This window comes from Myotis brandtii, unplaced genomic scaffold (genome assembly GCF_000412655.1).
Source record: "Myotis brandtii unplaced genomic scaffold, ASM41265v1 scaffold107, whole genome shotgun sequence".
NCBI classification, from domain to species: domain Eukaryota; kingdom Metazoa; phylum Chordata; class Mammalia; order Chiroptera; family Vespertilionidae; genus Myotis; species Myotis brandtii.
Window position 1 is genome coordinate 4016529 of NW_005353629.1, and position 20621 is coordinate 4037149.

The 20621-nt window shown below is 49.6% G+C and overlaps 1 protein-coding gene across 1 annotated transcript in view; it reads right to left on the bottom strand.

Moving 5' to 3' along the window:
- Positions 1-3117: 3117 nt before the first annotated feature.
- The window catches only part of TAF4B (TAF4b RNA polymerase II, TATA box binding protein (TBP)-associated factor, 105kDa), a 74467-nt gene continuing 56963 nt past the window's right edge, over positions 3118-20621 (bottom strand). Inside the window, exons 14-16 of the mRNA XM_014541468.1 lie at positions 20415-20471; positions 15624-15734; positions 3118-4479 (exon numbers count right to left, since the gene is read on the bottom strand). Coding sequence (XP_014396954.1) covers positions 4312-4479; positions 15624-15734; positions 20415-20471 — 336 coding nt within the window. The 3' untranslated portion in view covers positions 3118-4311. The remainder of the gene's footprint in view (positions 4480-15623; positions 15735-20414; positions 20472-20621) is intronic.

The following is a 20621-nucleotide window of genomic DNA, read 5'->3' on the forward strand; positions in this document are numbered from 1 at the left end:
TAGAGAAAGGGAGGGGGCCAGGAGGAAGCAAAGGGCCCTCAACGGGGCTCGATTCCGGTCAGGGCACACGCCCGGGATGCAGGTTCGATCCCCAGTGGGGGGCGAGCAGGAGGCAGCTGATCAGTGATTCTTTCTCATCATTGATGCTTCTATCTCTCTCTCCCTCTCCCTTCCTCTCTGAAATCAATAAAAATATATTTTTAAAAAAAATAAGAAGCCACTGCCCCTGTTCTCAGATGACTCAGAGTTGTTAGGGGAGATTGGTGGGAACAGACACAGACCACAGCATGGAGGGCAGGGGGTGAGGTCAGAGGTCAGGCCCGGTGCGAAGGTGGGGCTGAGAGGCCTTCCTGGAGAACAGGTTCGAGATCCCGAGAGGAGGGCGGCTGAGGTCAGGGACGGAGAAGAGTTTAAAAGTCAAACACCTGCATCAAAGGCACAGGACGCACATGTGCAGACCCGAGAAACTGCCCTCGCCCGTCCCCACCCAGACCCTGGGTCCCCAAGGCGCCCCCAGATCCCCGCGGAGACGGGCTCATCCACTGAGGGTCAGTGCACCCGGCGCTCCGCGCACTTGCTCTGGCTCAGAGCCCACAGTGGAGAGGACCAGGACCGGGAGGGGAACACGAGGCTCGGAGGGGTTGTAACCAGCCGGTGATCTAAGACCGGCACCGAGACCGGCTCCCAGGCAGCCTCCGGGCCGCTCCCTGCCGCCCTCTCACCCGTCTCCTGACTCCAGCGCAGGCCCCGGCCGGACACAGGCCGCGCTGGGCCAGTGATGGATGGAGAGCAGCACAAGGCAGCTCTAATGGGAAACTAATGGAAACAGTTACTTCCCTGAGAAAAACGACCTGTTCTCGCCCACCGTCGTATTGATTTTTGACCAGCCCTGGAATTGGCATTGAGTGATTTTATCCTACGGTGCAGACAGGCGGAGGCAAGGGGGGTCCGTGGCCAGGGGCAGGCTGTCGGCCACCAGCAAAGCTTCCCCCGTGTAGGGCGAGCAGGAGGCAGTCAATCAATGATCCTCTCTCATCAGTGATGTTACTCTCTCTCCCTCTTCCTTCCTCCCTGACCTCTGACCACTCCTTTCTGACCTCTGACCACTCCTCCCTGACCTCTGGCCACTCACTCCCTGACCTCTAGCGCTCACTCCCTGACCTCTGGCCACTCACTCCCTGACCTCTGGCCGCTCACTCCCTGACCTCTGGCCACTCACTCCCTGACCTCTGGCCGCTCACTCCCTGACCTCTGGCCGCTCACTCCCTGACCTTTGGCTGCTCACTCCCTGAGTGGTCAAGAAAGGGAGGGAAGTCAGTTATTAGGAAAAACTCCTGCGTGCACTCAGGACTGCTGTCCCGCACATCGTTTCAATCCAGCCTCAGCCCAGGGCATGGATCTAAACAAAGCTGCCCTAGAAGCGGCTCCAAACCCAGCAGAGGAGACTGACGCCCGCTGTCCCTGGGGCCCTGGTCACCTTGTGCACGTCTCCCAGGGCTGAGCCGAGCAGGGCTGGTGGGGACAGCCTAGTCTAAGGGCTGGAGCGGCTCCGCCCCTTCATCGCTGGCTTAAAAACCTTGGGCTAATTAATACCTTGCATTCTTTTTTAATATATATTTTTTTCTGTTGAAAACTTTTTCTTTCCTTGTTTTTTTTTGGGGGGGGGTTTAGAGGGAGGGGGAAGAGGGGAAGAAAGAGAGGGAGAGAGAGAGAGAAACAACGATCAGTTGCCTCCCATATGTGCCCGATCGGGGACCGAACCCACGACCCGGATATGTGTCCTGACCACGAAAGAAGCCACCACCTCCCGGTGCACAGGACAACACTAGCCAATGAGCCACCCTCAGGCTAGTGACTTGCATTCCTCAGCCTCAGCTCCACATCTGAAAAACTAAGGGAAGTGCTGTCCCCTTCACCCACTCCCAGGGCCTCGTAAAGGTCTCATGGAAGAAGGGACACAGGAGCCCTAGGAGCCAGAGGCCACGAGGTGACCAGACATCAGCTGAGCTGGGTCCTCCCTGGGCAGGTCCAGCCTGGGAAGGGGCCATGGTCAGGGCCCACCATGAACCTGGGGCATGAGGTCCCCTGGGGAGGACGGGCCAGGGCTGCAGTCAGGGCCCAGCCCCTCCCTCCCTGATCGCAGGGTCGGAGGAGTGTCCTGCGGAGGCTCCACCCAGGTGCCATCTCCAAGGTGATTAAACAGATGGGTCTGCTCCCCCCGGCTCTGGAGGTAGAACTGCCTCTGGCTCCCTGGGCCCAGGGCAAGGATGGGTGAAGCCCCTCCTCCTGCCACTCACTCCAGCCCCTGTGGGAGGTAGGGGCGATGTAGAGAGCGGCTATAGGGTTAAGCCTCAGACTGACCTGTTGGCAGAGCCACAAACAAGTCCCAGCTTAGAGGGCACCGCCCTCTTAGGGTAATTAAGCTTGACCTTATGACAATCCCTAGATCCTTCCTGGGTAGCTAACGGGCTGTGGGAGATGCAGCAAGTGCTGCCAAAAACAAGTGAAACTCACAAGAACATTGTAACTATGTTGACCACTACCTTGTTTTTCTGACTATAAAATAAAGCCTCAGCTTGCTGGCTGGATCTCTGTGTCCTCATCCAGCCACAGGAGTTCTACCAAGCCCCAGCTGTATTCTCTTTGTCTGTCTTTTCTTTAATCCTTCACTGCCCCTCCTCAGGCTCACCGAGCCCTTGGCTGTGCTGGCCTGGCACAGGGCGAGGGGTCCCAGGCTTAGCAAATGCACAGCTATTTCAAAGAAAGGGATGCAGTCAAACTTGAGTCTGCCGGGAGGCTCTGGACCAAAGCTGGCACATACGTCACACACCCCGCCCCAGCTCCAGGGCTGACCACTGAAGATACTGGGGGTTTCTTTTTAGACATATTTTTATTGACTTCAGAGGAAGGGAGGGGGAGAGATAGAAACATCAATGATCAGGATCATTGATCAGCCACCTCCTGCACACCCGCTACTGGGGATCGAGCTCACAACCCGGGCATGTGCCATGATAAGGAATCGAACTGTGACCTCCTGTTCATGGTGTGATGCTCAACCCCTGAGACACACCGACCAGGGTAATGATACTGATTTTCAAAGGCAGAGACTAAACAGAGTTACTCTTCTAATAAAATAATTATTTTAATGAAGTATTTGAAATAATTTCAAACATCTGATCAATAAGATTATACACAAATATGAGAATATGCTGCACTTTACAAAAAATAAAGTTAAGCATTTAAATATACAAAAACAACTTTTGGTATAGAGCTCTTTGTATAGTACTTTTAACATTTACATAATTTATAACATTTACACAGTAACTTGTGGAACGAAAGAGATGGGGCCACTGTAAGCCGCACTGGAGCACAGTGTGGCCATGACAGCCCCACAGGAGGAGGCCTACTTGAGGCACGTCCCATGGAATTCTTTGGTTCAGAAGCAGAGCTTTCCCACTTTTGTAAAACTTTCTTGGAGAATTTATTCTCTTTCTGTGACTGACTACAGCTACCATTTGTCACCAGCCACACAGGTGGCATTTAAAACAAAACAACAAAACAAAGCAGGGTTTGCTTTAGCAAACATCAGCCTCCTCCTGGGTGAGTCTATAGAACATGCTTCTCAGATACACACAGAGCCGAGTGCAAGAGGTGCTAGCCCTGCCTTCTGAGTCCAGAACCCCCACAGAGTCCCTATTAAAAACTTTAAATCACCAATTAGGATTTTTTTTAATGCAACAAGACGCTTAAAACATAGGGCAACTAAAAGAGTTTACAAAATTGTCCTTGAGGTTAAAGCGATACACAGAACAAAGAAGAGCTTCGCTTTGGAGACTGCAGTTTGAAACGTTGCTAACATTCCTGTTGTCGGGCTGGTTGTTTTCCATCAACAAACCATGGCCCTTAGCTCTGGGCCTGCCCTGCCGGGGGCACAGGTGGCCACTTCCGGTTTATGCTCCGTCTTCCTTTTCCCTCCACAGTGTGACGAGGGCGTCAGTCCTTCTGGTAGCCTCCACCTTCACCATTTGCAATGAGGTATATGTATCAGCAGCTACACCTGTCAGATTTCCCCACAAGCTGGGACTCGCGTGGTGACGTGAACTGTGGCTCCTGCACAGGACATGCCTGCGTCTGAGTGACCTACCTCACGACCCGTTTCCAGGAGGAAAGCCGAGTCCGCCCCACGACGTGCACTGAGACACAACGGAAGTTCATGACTGTAAACAAGGGCCCCCAGTGTGGAGGCCCTGCAGGGCAGCTCCAGGCCGAGCCTTCGAGTCTTGGCTGGAGGGACAGCAGGCGGGAGGCGGGTCACTTCAGAAGCGCGAGGTAGAGTGCACGCGAGTGCTTCATGTCCCGCTCCTGCTCCATGCAGAACACCAGGTCCCGCAGGCAGACCCGCGTGGCCCGCGGGCGAGGCAGCTGCCTGCTGCCTGCCAGGCTGCAGGTCCCAGGAGCCAGAAGGTTGTCTTTTAAGCCCTGAATGGAGGAAAGGGAGAAACACGTTAAAACAAGCACTGGTCAGTGCTGGAGACGACACAGCGATGCCGCTCGGCCCTGCCTGCAGGATGCACCCTCATGGGGGCCCAGCCACTGCTCACCCAGCTCAGAGCCCGCATTCTCGGTCTCCCCGGGCCACGCAGCCTCCTACCGACTTCTCTACTTCCGGCTCCATTTTGCGCCCTTCTTTGCTGCACAGACTGTCCTCTTTGAAGGGCTTGGACACGACTTTTGGGAGTGACGGGATGGTCAGCTGTTTTGAGTGGTGTTTCCACAGGTGCATGTGCATGTAGCCCTATCAGAGCATGCACTTCGAATGTGGGCAGTCTTCTGCGTGTCATCCATATAATAAAAGCCTAAGCCACCGTTACAGCAGAACGATCAGAACGACCGGTCGCTATGATGCGCACTGACCACCAGGGGGCAGACGCTCAACACAGGAGCTGCCCCCTGGTGGTCAGTGCACTCCCACAGGGGGAGCGCCACTCAGCCAGAAGCCAGGCTCACGCTGGCGAGTGCAGCAGCAGGAGCCTCTCCCTCCTCCGCAGCAGTGCTAAGGAGCAGCGAACAGGTGGGCAGTAAGAAGTGAGGGATCCCGGACTACGAGAGGGCGCAGGCTGGGCTGAGGGGACCCCCCGCCGCCCCAGTGCACAACTTTCATGCACCGGGCCTCTAGTTATAGAAATAAAAGGGAAAGGCTTAAGCGGTTCAGATCCCACCACTCTATGTTCCAAACACCTTCTGGTTCCGTCACTACCCTTTTAGAACCACAAATTCTAATCATTCCCTCCACATTTTTGTTTTTTAGTTTGTTTTGTTTTGATGGAGAGGAGGGAAGTCCCGCTTTATGGTCTCCAAAACACTGGGGTCAAAACAAGTCAGCTTCCATGGCACCCCTTGTCCTGAGAGCTACTTGAGCACCTGCTAAGCGCTCTCCACACATAATCCACTTTCTTTTACATAAAACTACAGCATGTTACATGGGTAACGTTCCATTTATCAAATGAGGAAACTAAGCTTAGATAGGTTAAGGTCACACAGCAACATTAGTTGGGACTCAATTTCTCATTTGATCTAAAGGGAGGCTTGCCCTGGCTGGGTAGCTCAGTTGATTGGAGCACCGTCCCATATCAAAAGGTGTCAGGTTCGATTCCCAGCCAGGCAACCGACTGATGTTTCTCTCTCACATCGATGTTTCTCTTTCTAGACCCCTCTCCCCCTTTTCCTCTCTTTCTAAAATCAATAAAAACACATCCTCAGGAAAGGATAAAAAATAAGTAATAAATGGCGTGTTCTCGGTCACTGCTATATTGCCCATCACATCAGGTACAAACCCATCACTGGCTCCCCGCTCCCGAGCTCATTTCCCATCGCTCCTTCACAGAGCACCTTAACTCCAGCCGAAGGCAGAGATCAGCCGAAGGCAGAGATCAGGATAGAGCGTCGGCAGGCCAATCTACTCGTCTTCTAAGGCCACTTCAAGTGGTCTACTGCCTCTCTTCCTGCAGGGAATTCTCGCTGTGGCAAGCACCGTACACAGTCTATCACAGCATCTGCTGCCACCACCACCCATGCCCCCTGGACCACGAGTTCTCGGAGGACAGGGACTATCATCTCTATGACGTCTAGGACTTAGAGAACACAGACGAAGGTAGATTAATAGCAACACTTCCTGAACTGGATGCAGTGGTTTAAACAGAACCAATGTGAGTTCTAACTGTGCCTCAGTACGAGTGGATAAAGGAGGCGTGATACATAGATACCATGGAGGACTGTGCAGCCTGAGAAAAGATGAAACACTGCCGTTTGGGACAACAGGGACCTTGGGAATATCGTGCTAAGCAAAGTCAGTCAGACAGAAAAAGTCAAGAAACTATGATTTCACTCACATGTGGGATATAAAGCTGAAAGCAACAAATGAAGAGATAAGAAAAACAAACCAAAACTCATAGACACCGACCACAGCATGGTGGTTATCAGAGGGGAGTGGGGAGTAGTGAAAGGTAAGGGGGTCAAATATAAGGGGACAGAAGAAAATCTGACTTTGGGTGGTGGGCACACAGTGCAAAATGCAGGTGATGTATCCTAGAAATGGACACTTGAAACCTATATAATTTCATTAACCAACATCACCCCAATAAATTAAAAAAAATGAATGAAACCCAGTACACCTGTATTAAGACAGTTTTCGAAATATCAAAGTGTACATACCACTATTTAAAAAAAAATAAGATTGGAATAAAAAATACAGAATTCCTAGACAAAGGGTACTTTTATGAAAACAAAATCCTCGATCCTCTCATTCTTTTTTTGCCATACTTTGTTTCAAAAACATCTTGATCGGGTGGGAACCTCCTTTCTCCACCCAGGACTTACCCAAGAAAAGCTGCTTCCCTAACACAGGAAGCAGACCTTCTGGTTCTGCTGCTATCCTTCTATAGCCATCACATTATCATTATTCCTCTACATTTTTTTTAATGGAGGGGAGGAACGGCCTTCTGATGATCTCCAAAATCACTATGGTCAAAACAAGAGTCAATTTTTTAAAATATTTAAATCCTACTGGAGGACATTGTTTCCATTGATTTTTAGAGAGTGGAAGAAACACACAGAGAGAAACATCCATGTGCAAGAAACATATCGACTGGTTGCCTCCTGCACAGACCCCGACACCGAGGTCCGTGCCCTTAACCGGAATCGACCCAGAGACCCTTCAGTCTGAGGGATGAAGCTCTAACCTGTGAGCCAACCCGGCGAGGGCAAGTCAACATAATTTCAACTTAATTTACACATATTCACAGAATGACTGGGGGGCATCTACCTAATGGTCAAATAAAATCTCCTTAAAAGATACTATTCAGCTTTGGGGGATATGATGTCACAACCACATTTCTACACTCCTTAAGGTGAAAGGTGGAACCAATGTTGGCTTGTCGCTCCTGCAGGCTCTGGGTCAGGAGTCATTTGTACAGACACAGGCGACTTTGGCCAGGAGTGGCGGCAGGCACCAGCCGTCCCCCCTCCCTGCCGGCACTGCCACCGGGAGGTGGTGTCATCTGCACGTTACCCCATTCAAACGTTTGCCTGACATTTTTGCAGAAGGGGCCCACCGCTTGGGATTAAAAAGTAAACATTAGGAAGAGAGTTAAGAAGGTGTGTTGTGGGCAGTGAGTGGCAATGTTGTTGTATATTGGACTTATCTGTTTAGTTATACAGCGCACGTAAGTAGAGACACTTTTGAAATTGGCTACATTATGCTAAAGCTGAGTCTCTATACATTTACAGATGTTTTCTACCAAGAGTTTGCCCAAAATCAGTTATATAGTGTTTTATACAAATTGGGAGATTAAACGGTCAGGTGGATGCGCTATGTCTGGGCAACTCTACCTCCATGTAAACACCCAGAAACATGTCCTTTGTTCATCCACAGACACATGCAGGAAAGTTTAGCACCACATTTCCTGACAGCCCCAACTAGGAACAACCCAAAGCCCATTGAGAGTAGAAGAGATCGCGGTGGAGCAGTCACACAAACGGAGTCCTACAGCAGTAACCAGCTGGGCACCCGGGGGAACATCACAGAAATGTTAGATGGAGGAGCAGACACAGGAATATACACCGTGTGAGTCCCTTTCTCTGTGGATGAAAACAGGCCTGGCTGCAGAGGTGAGGACAGAGGCCCGAGGGAGAGGACGGTGACTAGAAGGGGGGGAGGTTTGCTGGCGATGTTCTCATTGGCGCGTTGGTGCTCTGGAAAATCAGAGCCTATGACCAGGTACTTTTCTGGATCCATGTTACATACCTCAAATAAAAAACACTTAAAAAAAACCTTGGTTAGGTAGGAAATAAAAGGGGGAGTAAAGAGGGAAAAAGAGAAAAGAAAACAAAGCAAAATTGTTAAGCAGAAAAGGGGTACAAAGACCTAATGATCTGGGTGAGGAACAAAGGGGTCACAGGTCATGCGTGTCACGTGACAAGCCTGAAGGGCCTGGGGCAGAGCCGCATGGCAGCTGCCGGCACAGGGTTGAAAAGCAGGTCACCCGACAGGATGCGGCAGCGCCCGGGGCAAGGTTCTAAATGAAGCCACCCAAGGGGCAGGCGGCCCAACAGAAGCCCTTTCATGCTTCACACTGGCCCAAGGTGACAGCAGCCTCGCCCCTAAAACAGTGACCGCCTAGAAAGTCAGCCCTCCTCGAACCCGGACACAAACGCATGCATTTTATTCCCGGGCTTGTGATCTGGGAGAGTGCAGTCAGACTTGTCATTTTCACAACGACTGGCAGAATCATCAGCCACCTCTCCACTGACCATAGGAAGGGGGGCTGGGGGCGGGGGCCATGCACCGTTAAGTTAAAGCCCTTTCATCATCAGTGTCATTCTCTTCCACCCATGAGTCCTTTCCCAAAGCTACTCCGCACTGACTTCTGGTCTCACCACACTGTCAGTGCCAAGAGCACTGGTGTAGCTCAGAGACCAGACTTTGAAAGGAGGAAAAAAGGACTGCCCACGTGCTATTCATTTCTGAGCGGGTTTTCCCCATCGACGCTCTACATGAGGCTATGCCTTAGCCGGGACTCTTCCTCTGGATGAAGAGGGTCAAGGGAAGGCGGAGTCCAATGAGGAGGAGAAGAAACGATGCCTGAGCAGGGCACACAGATGCTCCTGGCAGCACAGCGAACGGGAAGCCCGTGGCTGCTAACAGGCCGGCCACGGAGTGAGCCTTCACTGTTCAGTGACAGCACGCTGCGGATTTCTGATTTTATAACCAAACTTCTGAGGTGCTCTTCTGCTCTAGTAAGAAAATAACGGTCACGTGTTTCATCGTGAAGGTGTCTGCTGGCTTCTTTCTCAAAGAGCTGATTCAATACCCGTCTTTGCAGGGACACGCATCATGGCCTCTGCCCATCACTGGCCTGGCTGCGAAGAGTCAGCAGACAGACAGGATATTCACGAGAACTGCAGACGCCTCGAGATTGTCTCTGGTGTTACGTTTCTCATCGTCCATAACCTGATGCCATGTATGACAGATCCTGGCAGTCACAGGAAGCCGCCAGGATCCAGCTGGAATTAGCGAGGTGTCTCATTACCAAGGGTCACACTGCTGCCTCACCAAAGGGGAGCGGACAGACACCACCTCGGGACGATCTTAAATCCAACCGGGACGCCTTGGGCTTCTGGGCCTTTTAAAGTCTCTTGAGCATTTTTAAATAGAAATAAATTCGGGCTTCACAAAGAAAAAAAACTGTCACCAATTTCAAAGAAATAGCACCATTTTAAGAATGACACAGTAATTTTAAAAATGCACTTATCCAAACACTCATTCCCTTGGCCTCCTAGAGCAGGTTCTGTGGAGGAGCCCTTAGGAGCCTTTCTGCTGCTCCCCCGGCCTTACACGGCTGCCGCCGTACTGAGAGGGACCACCCCAGGGCCCGTCTCCAGGGCAACTCAGCTCTGTGCGGCCCACGTGTTCATCAGCTCAGAAGTTGCCTGGGCTACTGGGCATGGGCTAGCGGCGCGGAGCAGTTTTGTGTTGGGAGCGTAAAACAGGCAGGAGGCCCGAGAGTGGCGACCACTAGCTGTCCCCCCGCAAGCACCCCACACAGCACTGAGCGCCTCCGTTTCTAACCTGCAAAGTGCAGGCAGTGTGGGTGACTGCGGGTGGCGGGGACCTGCTGGAGAGCTCCATGGGACCAGGGCCTGGCAGGAGCACACACTCAACAACAGGCGGCCCTCACTTTAAGAAATTCATTCCTGCCCTAACCGGTTTGGTTCAGTGGATAGAGCGTCGGCCTGCGGACTCAAGGGTCCCAGGTTCGATTCCTGTGTACCTTGGTTGCGGGCACATCCTCAGTGGGGAGTGTGCAGGAGGCAGCTGATTGATGTTTCTCTCTCATCGATGTTTCTAACTCTCTATCCCTCTCCCTTCCTCTCTGTAAAAAAATCAATAAAATATATTTAAAAAAAAAGAAATTCATTCCTCAGTCGGTTGGGAAGCAGGCGGCTTCCAGACAGAGATGCACGTAACCCTCGATCCAGGCCTTTCCTTCCATCCCCTGGTTAACTGGACGTTCCTGCCACCTTATTCTCTCAAGTCCTGGCTACCTTAGAGCTCATCTGTCCTGCCACTCTCCCCTCGCCCGCCCCACACACACCCTCGTCTGCCCGTCCCCCCTCGTCCGTCCCAGTGAAAGTTTTAAATGTAGTGGAGCTCTGAATGCCAGCAGTGATTCTCAACCTTTCTAATGCCGCGACCCTTTAATACAGTTCCTCGTGTTGTGGTGACCCCCAACCATAAAATTATTTTCGTTGCTACTTCATAACTGTAATTTTGCTACTGTTATGAATCGTAATGTAAATATCTGATATGCTATATGTGTTTTCCGATGGTCGCGACCCACGGGTTGAGAACCGCTGGCTAAAGCTAAACACTAGACTAACGGGCATTTCACACACGTGGCAGCACGTGAAGGGCCTGTCCTGGGACAGGGATCCCATAAGCTCCTGCAATCACAGCGAGCAGCTCTCAGCTGGACAGACCGACCACGCTTATCAACAGGGTCTCTAGATGCTAATGTCCACCTCTCCCAGTCCACCCCCTGAATCGTAAGACAAGGAAACAGACTGCGTTCCTGAACCCTAACAGTGAACCAGGAACGAAAAGGCAATGCTCACTAGAGAGCCGGACAGCTACATCACATTCCTCAGACCGCCACCCGATGTTACTCTCAGCCCATGTTACCTCGGCAGCTCTCAAGGGACAACTCAAGTCTCAGCCTTTCAGGGGAAAGAAAGCAAGAACTAGGCATGGGACCAGGGGGTGAAATGAAAGAAAAATGACACATCTTCTGAGTCTCGGAGGCAGGATCCCTAAAAAGTGCCCTGGCTGCTTGGCTGTGTGACAAGAACTCGGACACCAACATCCCAAAGACCCGAGCTCCCAGGACTGAAGGACAGCGCGGAGGAAAAGGCCCAGCCGAGGCTGACTGCCCTCTGCTGGCCAACGAGCAGGACTTTTAAGCAACAGATTCGCATTTATTACCTTCATGTTATTCTTTCTGAGGTATTTCAGAACACTGACAACCCTGCATGTTAACTCGTAGAATCTTGTCACTTCTAAGTCTTCTATAAAAGTAACACGTCCAACTAGACTGATGTGACACGCAGCCATGGGCTCTGAGTTCTAATGGCTGCGTAATTACAGAGCAAGAAGGATATACTGGTTGTCCTGTGTTAATAACCCCCATCTTTATCCAAAGGAACGCCTTCTGAAATTCCAGACCACATTTTCAATTTCCTCGTGAGGTCTCCAACGGAATGTCCCACACAGGCACCATGTTTCAAGTCCTATTCCTCCCTCCTTCTTTTTTTTAAAATATATTTTATTGATTTTTTACAGAGAGGAAGAGAGAGAGACAGAGAGTCAGAAACATCAATGAGAAACACCAATCAGTTGCCTCCTGCACATCTCCTACTGGGGATATGCCCGAAACCCAGGCACATGCCCTTGACCGGAATCGAACCTGGGACCCTTCAGTCCGCAGGCCGATGCTCTATCCACTGAGCCAAACTGGTTTCAGCTCTCCCTCCTTCTTTTCTTTCTTATTTAAAGGTCAGAAACTCCCTATGACCAGTATGAATATTACACTGCAATGAGAATATTTCTAAAATAATGAATAATCCGATAATACTGTTTTCCTGCTTAAAATACTCCAATGGCAAATATCTCCTTCATGACCAGGTCCAAGCATCCAAGTGTGACAAACACGAACGCCAGGAGCAGACCAGAGCTCCCCCGCCGCCTCCTCTCTCTCATTCCTTTCTCCTCGTAGACTGTGACCGTGCACAGGACAGCTTCCTCTCTCCCCACAGCCATCCTCTCCCAGCCTCCTCCTCCAGGCCTCCGTCCCATCCTTGGACCACATCACCTGAGTTCTTTAAGATCAACACAGGCAGCACTTCCCCCAGTGCCACAGACACACTCACCACGTCGAGACGCGGTGCGGCTCCCGTGTGGGTACCAGTGCGCTGTATCTGACTCCACCACCACAGGCATCCAGTGAGGGCAAATACCTTGAACTTCCTCACTCGCCAGGAGGAAAGGATTTGTGCCTCTGAATATTTTAGTGTTTGGCACTTAGCTAGTATCCCATCAATGTTTCTGGTACAATCAGGTGTCTAGTGCCCAGTAACACCACTGAACAAACAGTGAAAATGAGCCACATTATGGGCTTTAGAGCATTTACATGAAGACCCTTCTGTCATCCTTAGCTTTAAGCCAAATACATTTGGGAGAAAAATATACCGTCTTTTGATGGCTTGTTCCCAAGCATTACTCAGCCCTCCAACAACTATCTCATCCACTCACTGCCATGAAGCTGCCACCACACATGATATTGGAAATGAAAACATATGGGGACGGATAAATTACAATATGCCAATGAAACGTGTAGAACATCTGAAGACATGGATCAGATGGACACATTATGTCATTATCTAAAAAAGCAGATTAACAGAAATATTACTTGCTGTACTATGAATTTTGTAAAAATGTGATAGGATGTGGATAACTTTCTACAATAAACCTATTATTTTTGTGAAAATAAACATTTTAAATATAATAAAAGCCTAATATGCAAATCGACCAAATGGCAGAATGACTGGTTGCTATGATGTGCACTGACCACCAGGGGGCAGATGCTCAACGCAGGAGCTGCCCCCATCCCGCAGCCCCAGGCCAGTCAAGGTGGGTGCCAGCGGGAGGGGAGGCGATGGCTGGTGGCGGAGGGGTGTGGCGCCAGCGCCAGACTGGCCAAGGCCCTGCCGGTGGCCCACAGATCGGCCCTGATTGCCGGCCAGGCCTAGGGACCCCACCCATGCACAAATTTCATGCATCGGGCCTCTAGTTTTAAATAGAAAATTTTCTATTACAGAACCAGGGGAGGAATGCTGACATAAATGCCTAAATAGAAACAGTTTGAGGAGCCAAAAGGGTTATGTGCCAGGGAAGAGCTGACAGTGAAGGACCCGCTGGAAATACAGGAAGGAGACAGAAGGGACTCCAGACACGAGATGAGAAAGGCCAGGCTTCGGAACGCCTGTTAGGCATCTGAGCGGAGCCAGGCTTTGGAAGCAGGACAGTCCCATTTCACATAACATGAGGCAAATGCTGCTTTTAACCCTCTGAGTGCCAACCAGTATCCTAGGAACTATGCTAAAATTGCCAAGGCATTTTTGCTGATTTTACAGCAGTTTAGGAAAAAAATTATGAATCGCAAGTAAATGAAGTTACATATTCAAAAACTTAAGGAAACCTTTACTACATTGACATATTTAGCAATATCATCATCACTAATAAAAGCAGACTTAGAACTGGACGCCATTTTGAAGCTTTGGTAGCGCTCCCAGCACTTTTGGCGAAAGACAGGAGCGGGATCGCGCTCCCCGGCACTGTAGGGGTTAAGACCCAAATGTGTCCTTTCTCCGTGATGGCAGCAGACAGAAACAGCAAGCTGTCTCGTACCCTGGGAAGGTCAGCACAACATGCTCCAAACCACTGGACTCCTAGCAGGGCACCGAGACGCAGACCCTGCGCTTGTGGGGTGCTCCCCCTGGCATGCATGCATCTCACCAATGTCCAGATTGTTGCCTCTCGCTCACTAGTCCCAATAGCTTGGTATCAGCATTTGCATTCGCATAATGCCCTGGAAGGAGAGGCTATCCAGGTCTGGAAGACTAGCTTATGACAGCGGCCTGACTGAGAGATGGTTAGTGAAGGTATATTGCTGAGCCTGCCAGTCGAAAGCATCTAATTCTGACGGTCTTTACTGGTAAGAAGAGAGGGAAAAGCACGTGCCAGACCATACCTGCACACCAGGTGCCAGGGGCTGCCCTGACTTGCTCTAGCAGCAGCCACAGCTGAGCACTCACTGCAATGGAAGCCACACCCGGGTAAGCTTATATGAGCAATCACCATCCCTGAGAGACACCTGTCGTCTTTACTGCCCCACAGGTGAGCTGAAGGGCTGTGGTCGGAATCACCACTGCAGCACCTTTCCCACCGCCAATGCGGCTCTATAACCTCCTGGGGGAACAATTTCTCATTTGGTGGTTAGGCCACATTCTAGTGGCTCTGCTGGGCTCTCTCTCATTCCCACTCAGGAGCCCACGGAGAGAGCTCTAGTAGGCGTTAAGTAAGTCTATTCCAATCATGCATCCAGAAACATGGAAGCAAGCACCTCCACCTACTGGGAGATGGGCCTCAGCCCAACCCATGGACAGATGGCACACGGTGGTGCTTGGGTCCCCGAGAACTCCTCAGGCCCAGTGTCCAGCAATCCCTAGTCTAGTAATTGTCCCTGCGATGCCCAGTCACTCCAGTAGCCGGCTGTGCGTCTTGGGCAAGGCGAGGAGGAGACGCACGGCAGACGTGTGGGTTGGACAGCCGGGTCTTTCCTCAAGAGGACCTGGCTTTCCCATCATTCAAGGTCTCTGGGTCCAGGAACTGGCTTAAGTCCATGGATGGGCTGAGGGGCTCTAACTCCGATATCTGCTGACCATTGCAGTAGCTACACCTAGTTAGGCTTTAGCAATTAAGAGCCACCAAGATTCTACCACTCCCACCGACTTTAGGATACTGGTTTGATGGCAACCATTTCTGTCATTAAAGAGAACAGCCACCAAAACCCCAAAGGATGCTGAGGTGCCCTCATGAAGGTGTCTCTCCGAGCTCTGTGGGAAAGAACAGCTGAGGTACGTGGGAAAACAAGCCGGCAGATTCGATCTTCATAGACAAGCTGGATTCAGGTACACAGGAGAGTGAGGATTATGTGAGACTGCTACAAAGAATGCACAGAAATAAAAAGCTGAGAGAACGAGCCTCAGTTTGACTAGAGATGGAATATAGGGAGAAATACAAAGTAAGTATTAAGTAGGAGTAAAGTTCAAGGAGATACATACCTTACAACCGGACAGAAATTTAGGTTTTATAAAATAGGCAAAGGGAAATTTTCAGAAGCATCTGGCAGCAAATGTGTGCAAGGCAGGATAAACTATCTGCATGAATTGCTTCGCTTCGGCTGGCTTTGCTGACGTGAAAAATAAAGTAGCAGGCATTCCGTCCCTACCTCACTCCCAGGCCCAGCCTCCAGGGGTCTCTTCCTCCGCGGCCCAATGGCAGCCAGGGCGGTGAGGTTCGCATCTCGCTGCTGGATCTGTGCGAGCTCCAACTGCTGCAGCTAGAAGATGGGAGGAAGAAAGACAACGTTTACACACAGTGCTCAGAGGGAGAGGAGCTGGTCATGGCGCCTACTTCTGTCTTCGTCACATATTTAAAAAGAGCAGATGGAAAATAGGAAATAGTGCATGTGTCTGGTGAGATAGGTAGTCTCCGGGAGACACAACGAGAGGTCACTCAGATTAACGGAGAATAAACCACAGGTAACGGAGTCGTAAGTAAAGCAGAAAACATTTAACTAAAGAAAACTAAGAACCATTTTCTATTTGTTCCACAAATGACAGGAGAGCAATCCTTCTTTTAAAATGTGTTTGCTTATATATATATAAACTAGAGGCCCGGTGCATGAAATTCATGCACTGGAGGGGGGGGGGGGTCCCCTCAGCCTGGCCTGCCCCCTCTCATAGTCCAGGAGCCCTCAGGGGTGGGAGGGGACCCGGCGTTCAGGGGAAGGTGACGCCCCATCACACCTCTGCTTCTGCCACAAGATGGCCGGCAGGGGAGGGCAGTTGGGGGGTCCAGGCCTGCAGGAGAGTGCAGTTGGGGACAACCGGGCCAGCAGGGGAGGGAAGTTGGGGGCAATCAGGCCGACAGGGGAGCAGTTAGGTGTCGATCAGGCTGGCAGAGGAGTGGTTAGGGGGTGATAAGGCTGGCAGGCAGAAGCCGTTAGGGGTAATCAGGTAGGCAGGCAAGCGTTTGGGAGCCAGCAGTCCCAGATTGTGAGAGGGATGTCCGACTGCTGGTTTAGGCCCAATCCCTGGGATCCCAGATTGGAGAGGGTGCAGGCTGGGCTGAGGGATACCACCCCCCCTCCCGTGCACGAATTTCATGCACTGAGCCTCTAGTCCTTTCTATAAACAAAAATCCAAAATTCTTCAAGGTACAGGTTTTCTAATCTCTTATGCGTTTTAATCATTCAATACTGATTCTTTTGCCCCGTTTCTACAGGTTGCACTGTGACACAAACATGTCAGCAGGTATATGTCCTGCCTTCACTTTTCTTCCTTCTAGTCAATAACAAATGAAAGTGGGAATGCTAGGACCTGTTAAAAAGGAAGTGAATTCTCTGTCTCACTCTGCACCGTTGCCCTGAAGTCACATTTCTCGATGGAGAAAGAAGACATTCAAGAGGAAAGAGGGTTATAGTGTAGATAACAAATGTGCAAGAGGAGTCAGGACGTTTGCGCTCCAAGGTCAGACGGCTGCCCTGACAACTCTGGATGGTGGGGTGAGAAAGGGAAACATGAGGGCTGGATGGCCATCGAGGGCACCGCACACACTCGGACACGTCTGCAGCTGCATGTAACAAGGACGTGCCTGCTGTTTGAAACTGGAATTTGGCAATTAGGAATCTATTAGAAACCTTTCTCAAACAAGGAGGGAAATGGAAGAATGTCAGTGCTTGCATTTTAGGAAAGGTATCTAGGAAAAAGACTTTTAAGTCCAAATTTTAAAGTGTCAGTATTTAAAATATAATGTTACAACTGAAAGAACGCTTATATTTTTTCAGGCAGAAATGGAAAAAGGGCCCTAACCGGTTTGGCTCAGTGGATAGAGTGTCGGCCTGCAGACTGAAGGGTCCCAGGTTCGATTCCGGTCAAGGGCATGTACCTTGGTTGCGGGCACATCCCCAGTGGGGAGTGTGCAGGAGGCAGCTGATCGATGTTTCTCTCTCATCGATGTTTCTAACTCTCTATCCCTCTTCCTTCCTCTCTGTAAAAAACCAATAAAATATTAAAAAAAAAAAAAGAAAGAAAGAAATGGAAAAAGGGAAGAAGCCCTAAAGTTGAAACAGGGATATCCAGACATGTTAGCCCCACAACAATAAGGTTTCCAAGCAGACAGGTAACCCGCCGGGTCCCTGAGGACAACAGGCAGGGAGCGGTGTCAGTGTACTGGGACAGCTGGAGGCAAGCCCAGAGGCAGCGGTTTTCTTAAAGTGCCAGATGAGAACGCCCACACTGGGAGAAGTCACTAGAAGGATGACAAACATTTGATAAGAACGTGCCAAATGTAAGTTTGCCCTGATGTCCAGAATGCAAAGAAGAAATGACAGCCTCTGCATGAGAGAGAGGGGCCCACAGGGGAGAAGAGCCAGATCGGAACTCTCATCCTCACCAGGCGAAAGCACACATGGACCATGCATGACCTTATGCACGAGGGGATTCAAGCTGTGACTTAATATTTATGTGACAGACATCATTGCTGACACACTTCCTGGCAACAATCAAGCTGCAACTTCTCTACACAGCTCTAGAGTCCTGTGTTCAGAAAACGCAGTCACTAACCTGTTTCCTAGGCCCGCCTGGTAGATAGGTGGAAAAGGAAAGCAGGGCAGCTCTAAATCAAGGAACTCTAGAAATCTGTGCCAATTTTCACAAATGAACAAAGAAAATGTGTGCCCCCCCCCCACAAAAAAAATATCAGAAACTAAAGCTTTATGCTCCATACCATGGTGATAACCATGAGCACATCCCAAATGATAACCTGACAAATGGCCAACTCCATTTTATTAAGGGAGGGTCGGTGATTTCTGCAACTAAACAAGTATGGTATCCCTCTGTGCTGGACTCTAAATTAGGCCCCTCAGAACATTGAAGTCAGTAAGAGCTCTGGGGGTCAGGGGAAATGAAATGACAATATTTTACTTTATCAAACATTTGCAACTAACACAGAGTGGCTCTGTTCTTGGAATGGGGCCAGTGTATTTGATTTTTTTTTTTCAATCAAATGGATCCAAGATAGAAAACTTTCAAAATATTTTGGAAAGAAATTATATTGAATCCATTTAATCTTGCTAGGAAAAGGAACTGAATGAAGGTGGCAAGGGAGAGGGGAAACACAGGCTTGGTACCACCTGCTCTCATTAAGAGACGTACTGTTTGTTCACATTTACTCTTACAAATTAGAAATAAATGCTGCCTACCAATTCATCTCTCAGGAAATAATTGTATACAATATAAAACACAAACAATAAAACAAACAAAACCATCCCACAGAAACCGCAGGAAAAATTAATCTCAGATTCAGATGTTTATGAAGGAGGAACAGGCAGGTAAGATCTTTAAGGATAAAAGGGTGAGTTTTATGATACATTATTTTCCAAAACAGGATTACAATGAAAAGAAAGTACATAAGCATCTTATCAATTCTTAATTAAAACAAAGAGGGCTACTACCCTTGGCTCAGAGCAATAGCTGCCCATCCTCAGATAATCTATCACCCAGCCAAGCTTGCTGATAAAGGATTACAGGTACAGTTCTCATCATACTTTCTTCAGATACTATTTTTACATAAGTTTCCCACTGGAAAGACATGAGCATGGGAAATGTTTTGCTGTTGAAATGAAATGTTTCTGGTTTCGATTCTCTTTACTGTTCTCACCCCAATCCAGAAGCCCTGCCATTCAGAGCTCATGTGCTTTCCTTCTCTACTTGAGTGTAAAAGCCCACCCTGACTGTAAGATTTTTACTAGATTTCCATTTGTTTTGCCTCAGCTCCTACATTAATCCACACAATCAGGGCCTTTAAAACCTTCATGAATAACCTGCTGCTGCTGGCCCCTCGGAGCCGCGTGCAGCGATGTTGAGCAACAACAAATTTCATAGTTCAAGAGGCGCAGTTAAGGAAAAGGTGGCTCAGGAAGTCACTCTGATTTAGCACAAAGATCCTTAAAATTCCATGAAATCAGTCAAGTAACTATAGAAACCAATCTCTTCAGCTTCATATCACACGTCTCACACCTCGATTGTCTGTCTTATTGTCTGCTGTCAGATCCTTAATCAGAAATGTGAACGGGCTGGGTGATTTATTCAGCAGGGAAAAGAATCTGTAGGTCAAGTGAAAAATTTCACACACACACACACACACACACACACACACACACACACACGCACGCCAGCTTCAACCTCAGGTACTTTCATTTCCTTCTGTTCTCTGCAGCTCTGGGGGCAACTCCAGTGAGATCCAATATTAAGGCTCAATTAAAATAAGCTCCAATTAGTGGAGCTTTTTTCTCTGGGGCTAGAAAAGTCAGGAAATGGATATTGGGAAATGTAAAAAGTCAGCTACTGAGAGGAGGCTGCAGACATAAATGAACTTATTTGTTGATTTCTACAGTTGCTATGCAGAGGCCTCTGGGAGTAAAAGCTTAACCAGTCTAAGCTATAAACTAAACCCCTGCAGCTAAACATGAACTGTGTGAAACAAGGGCTCCATTCCAGAACAGAAAACTGCTGGGCCCAGAAAATTAAAAGCCAGAGGCGTTTTCCATTTAAAACTAAATCCCAGTACCGCCTCCCAGCCAAAGAATTATAAGCAGTATCAGATTTACAAAACGAACAATTACCCTGGAAAAATGTAGCCTATTGTACAGTCCCAGATGCTAAATCTCAGAAGTTACTTTTCCCCCTTAATCCCACATTATTTCCCTCCGAGTGTGCTGCTGGAGTTCACAAAGAGCCCTTCTAGGCAGGCCTGTGCCTGGAAGCAAATGTTAAAAGGAGAGCAAGCACATCCTCACTGACCTCATTCGAAGCGCTGCCCTTGCCCTCGGCGGCTCCCGTCCTCCCAGGGCCTCTGCACATGGCATGCACGGCCAAGGCAGCCCTGACTCCATGCCAGGGGAGAGCTGCCAGCCGCCCCCCACACAAAGGCAAACGCGGGAACTCGGAAGTCCTACCTCCTTGGCTTTCTGCTTCAGTCTCAGCTGCTCTGGGTCTTCTTTATTGGCACGGCTCTACCAAAGGAAAAGAAAATTTAATAGAAATTACAAGCATCTAAACACCATAGCTGCCGTTAAATATTTAATAAATGACAATTTTCTCTTGTGATTGAAAACCTGAGCTCCAGGGGAAATGCCTCAGTCTAGTTCTGTGCACTCTCCCTC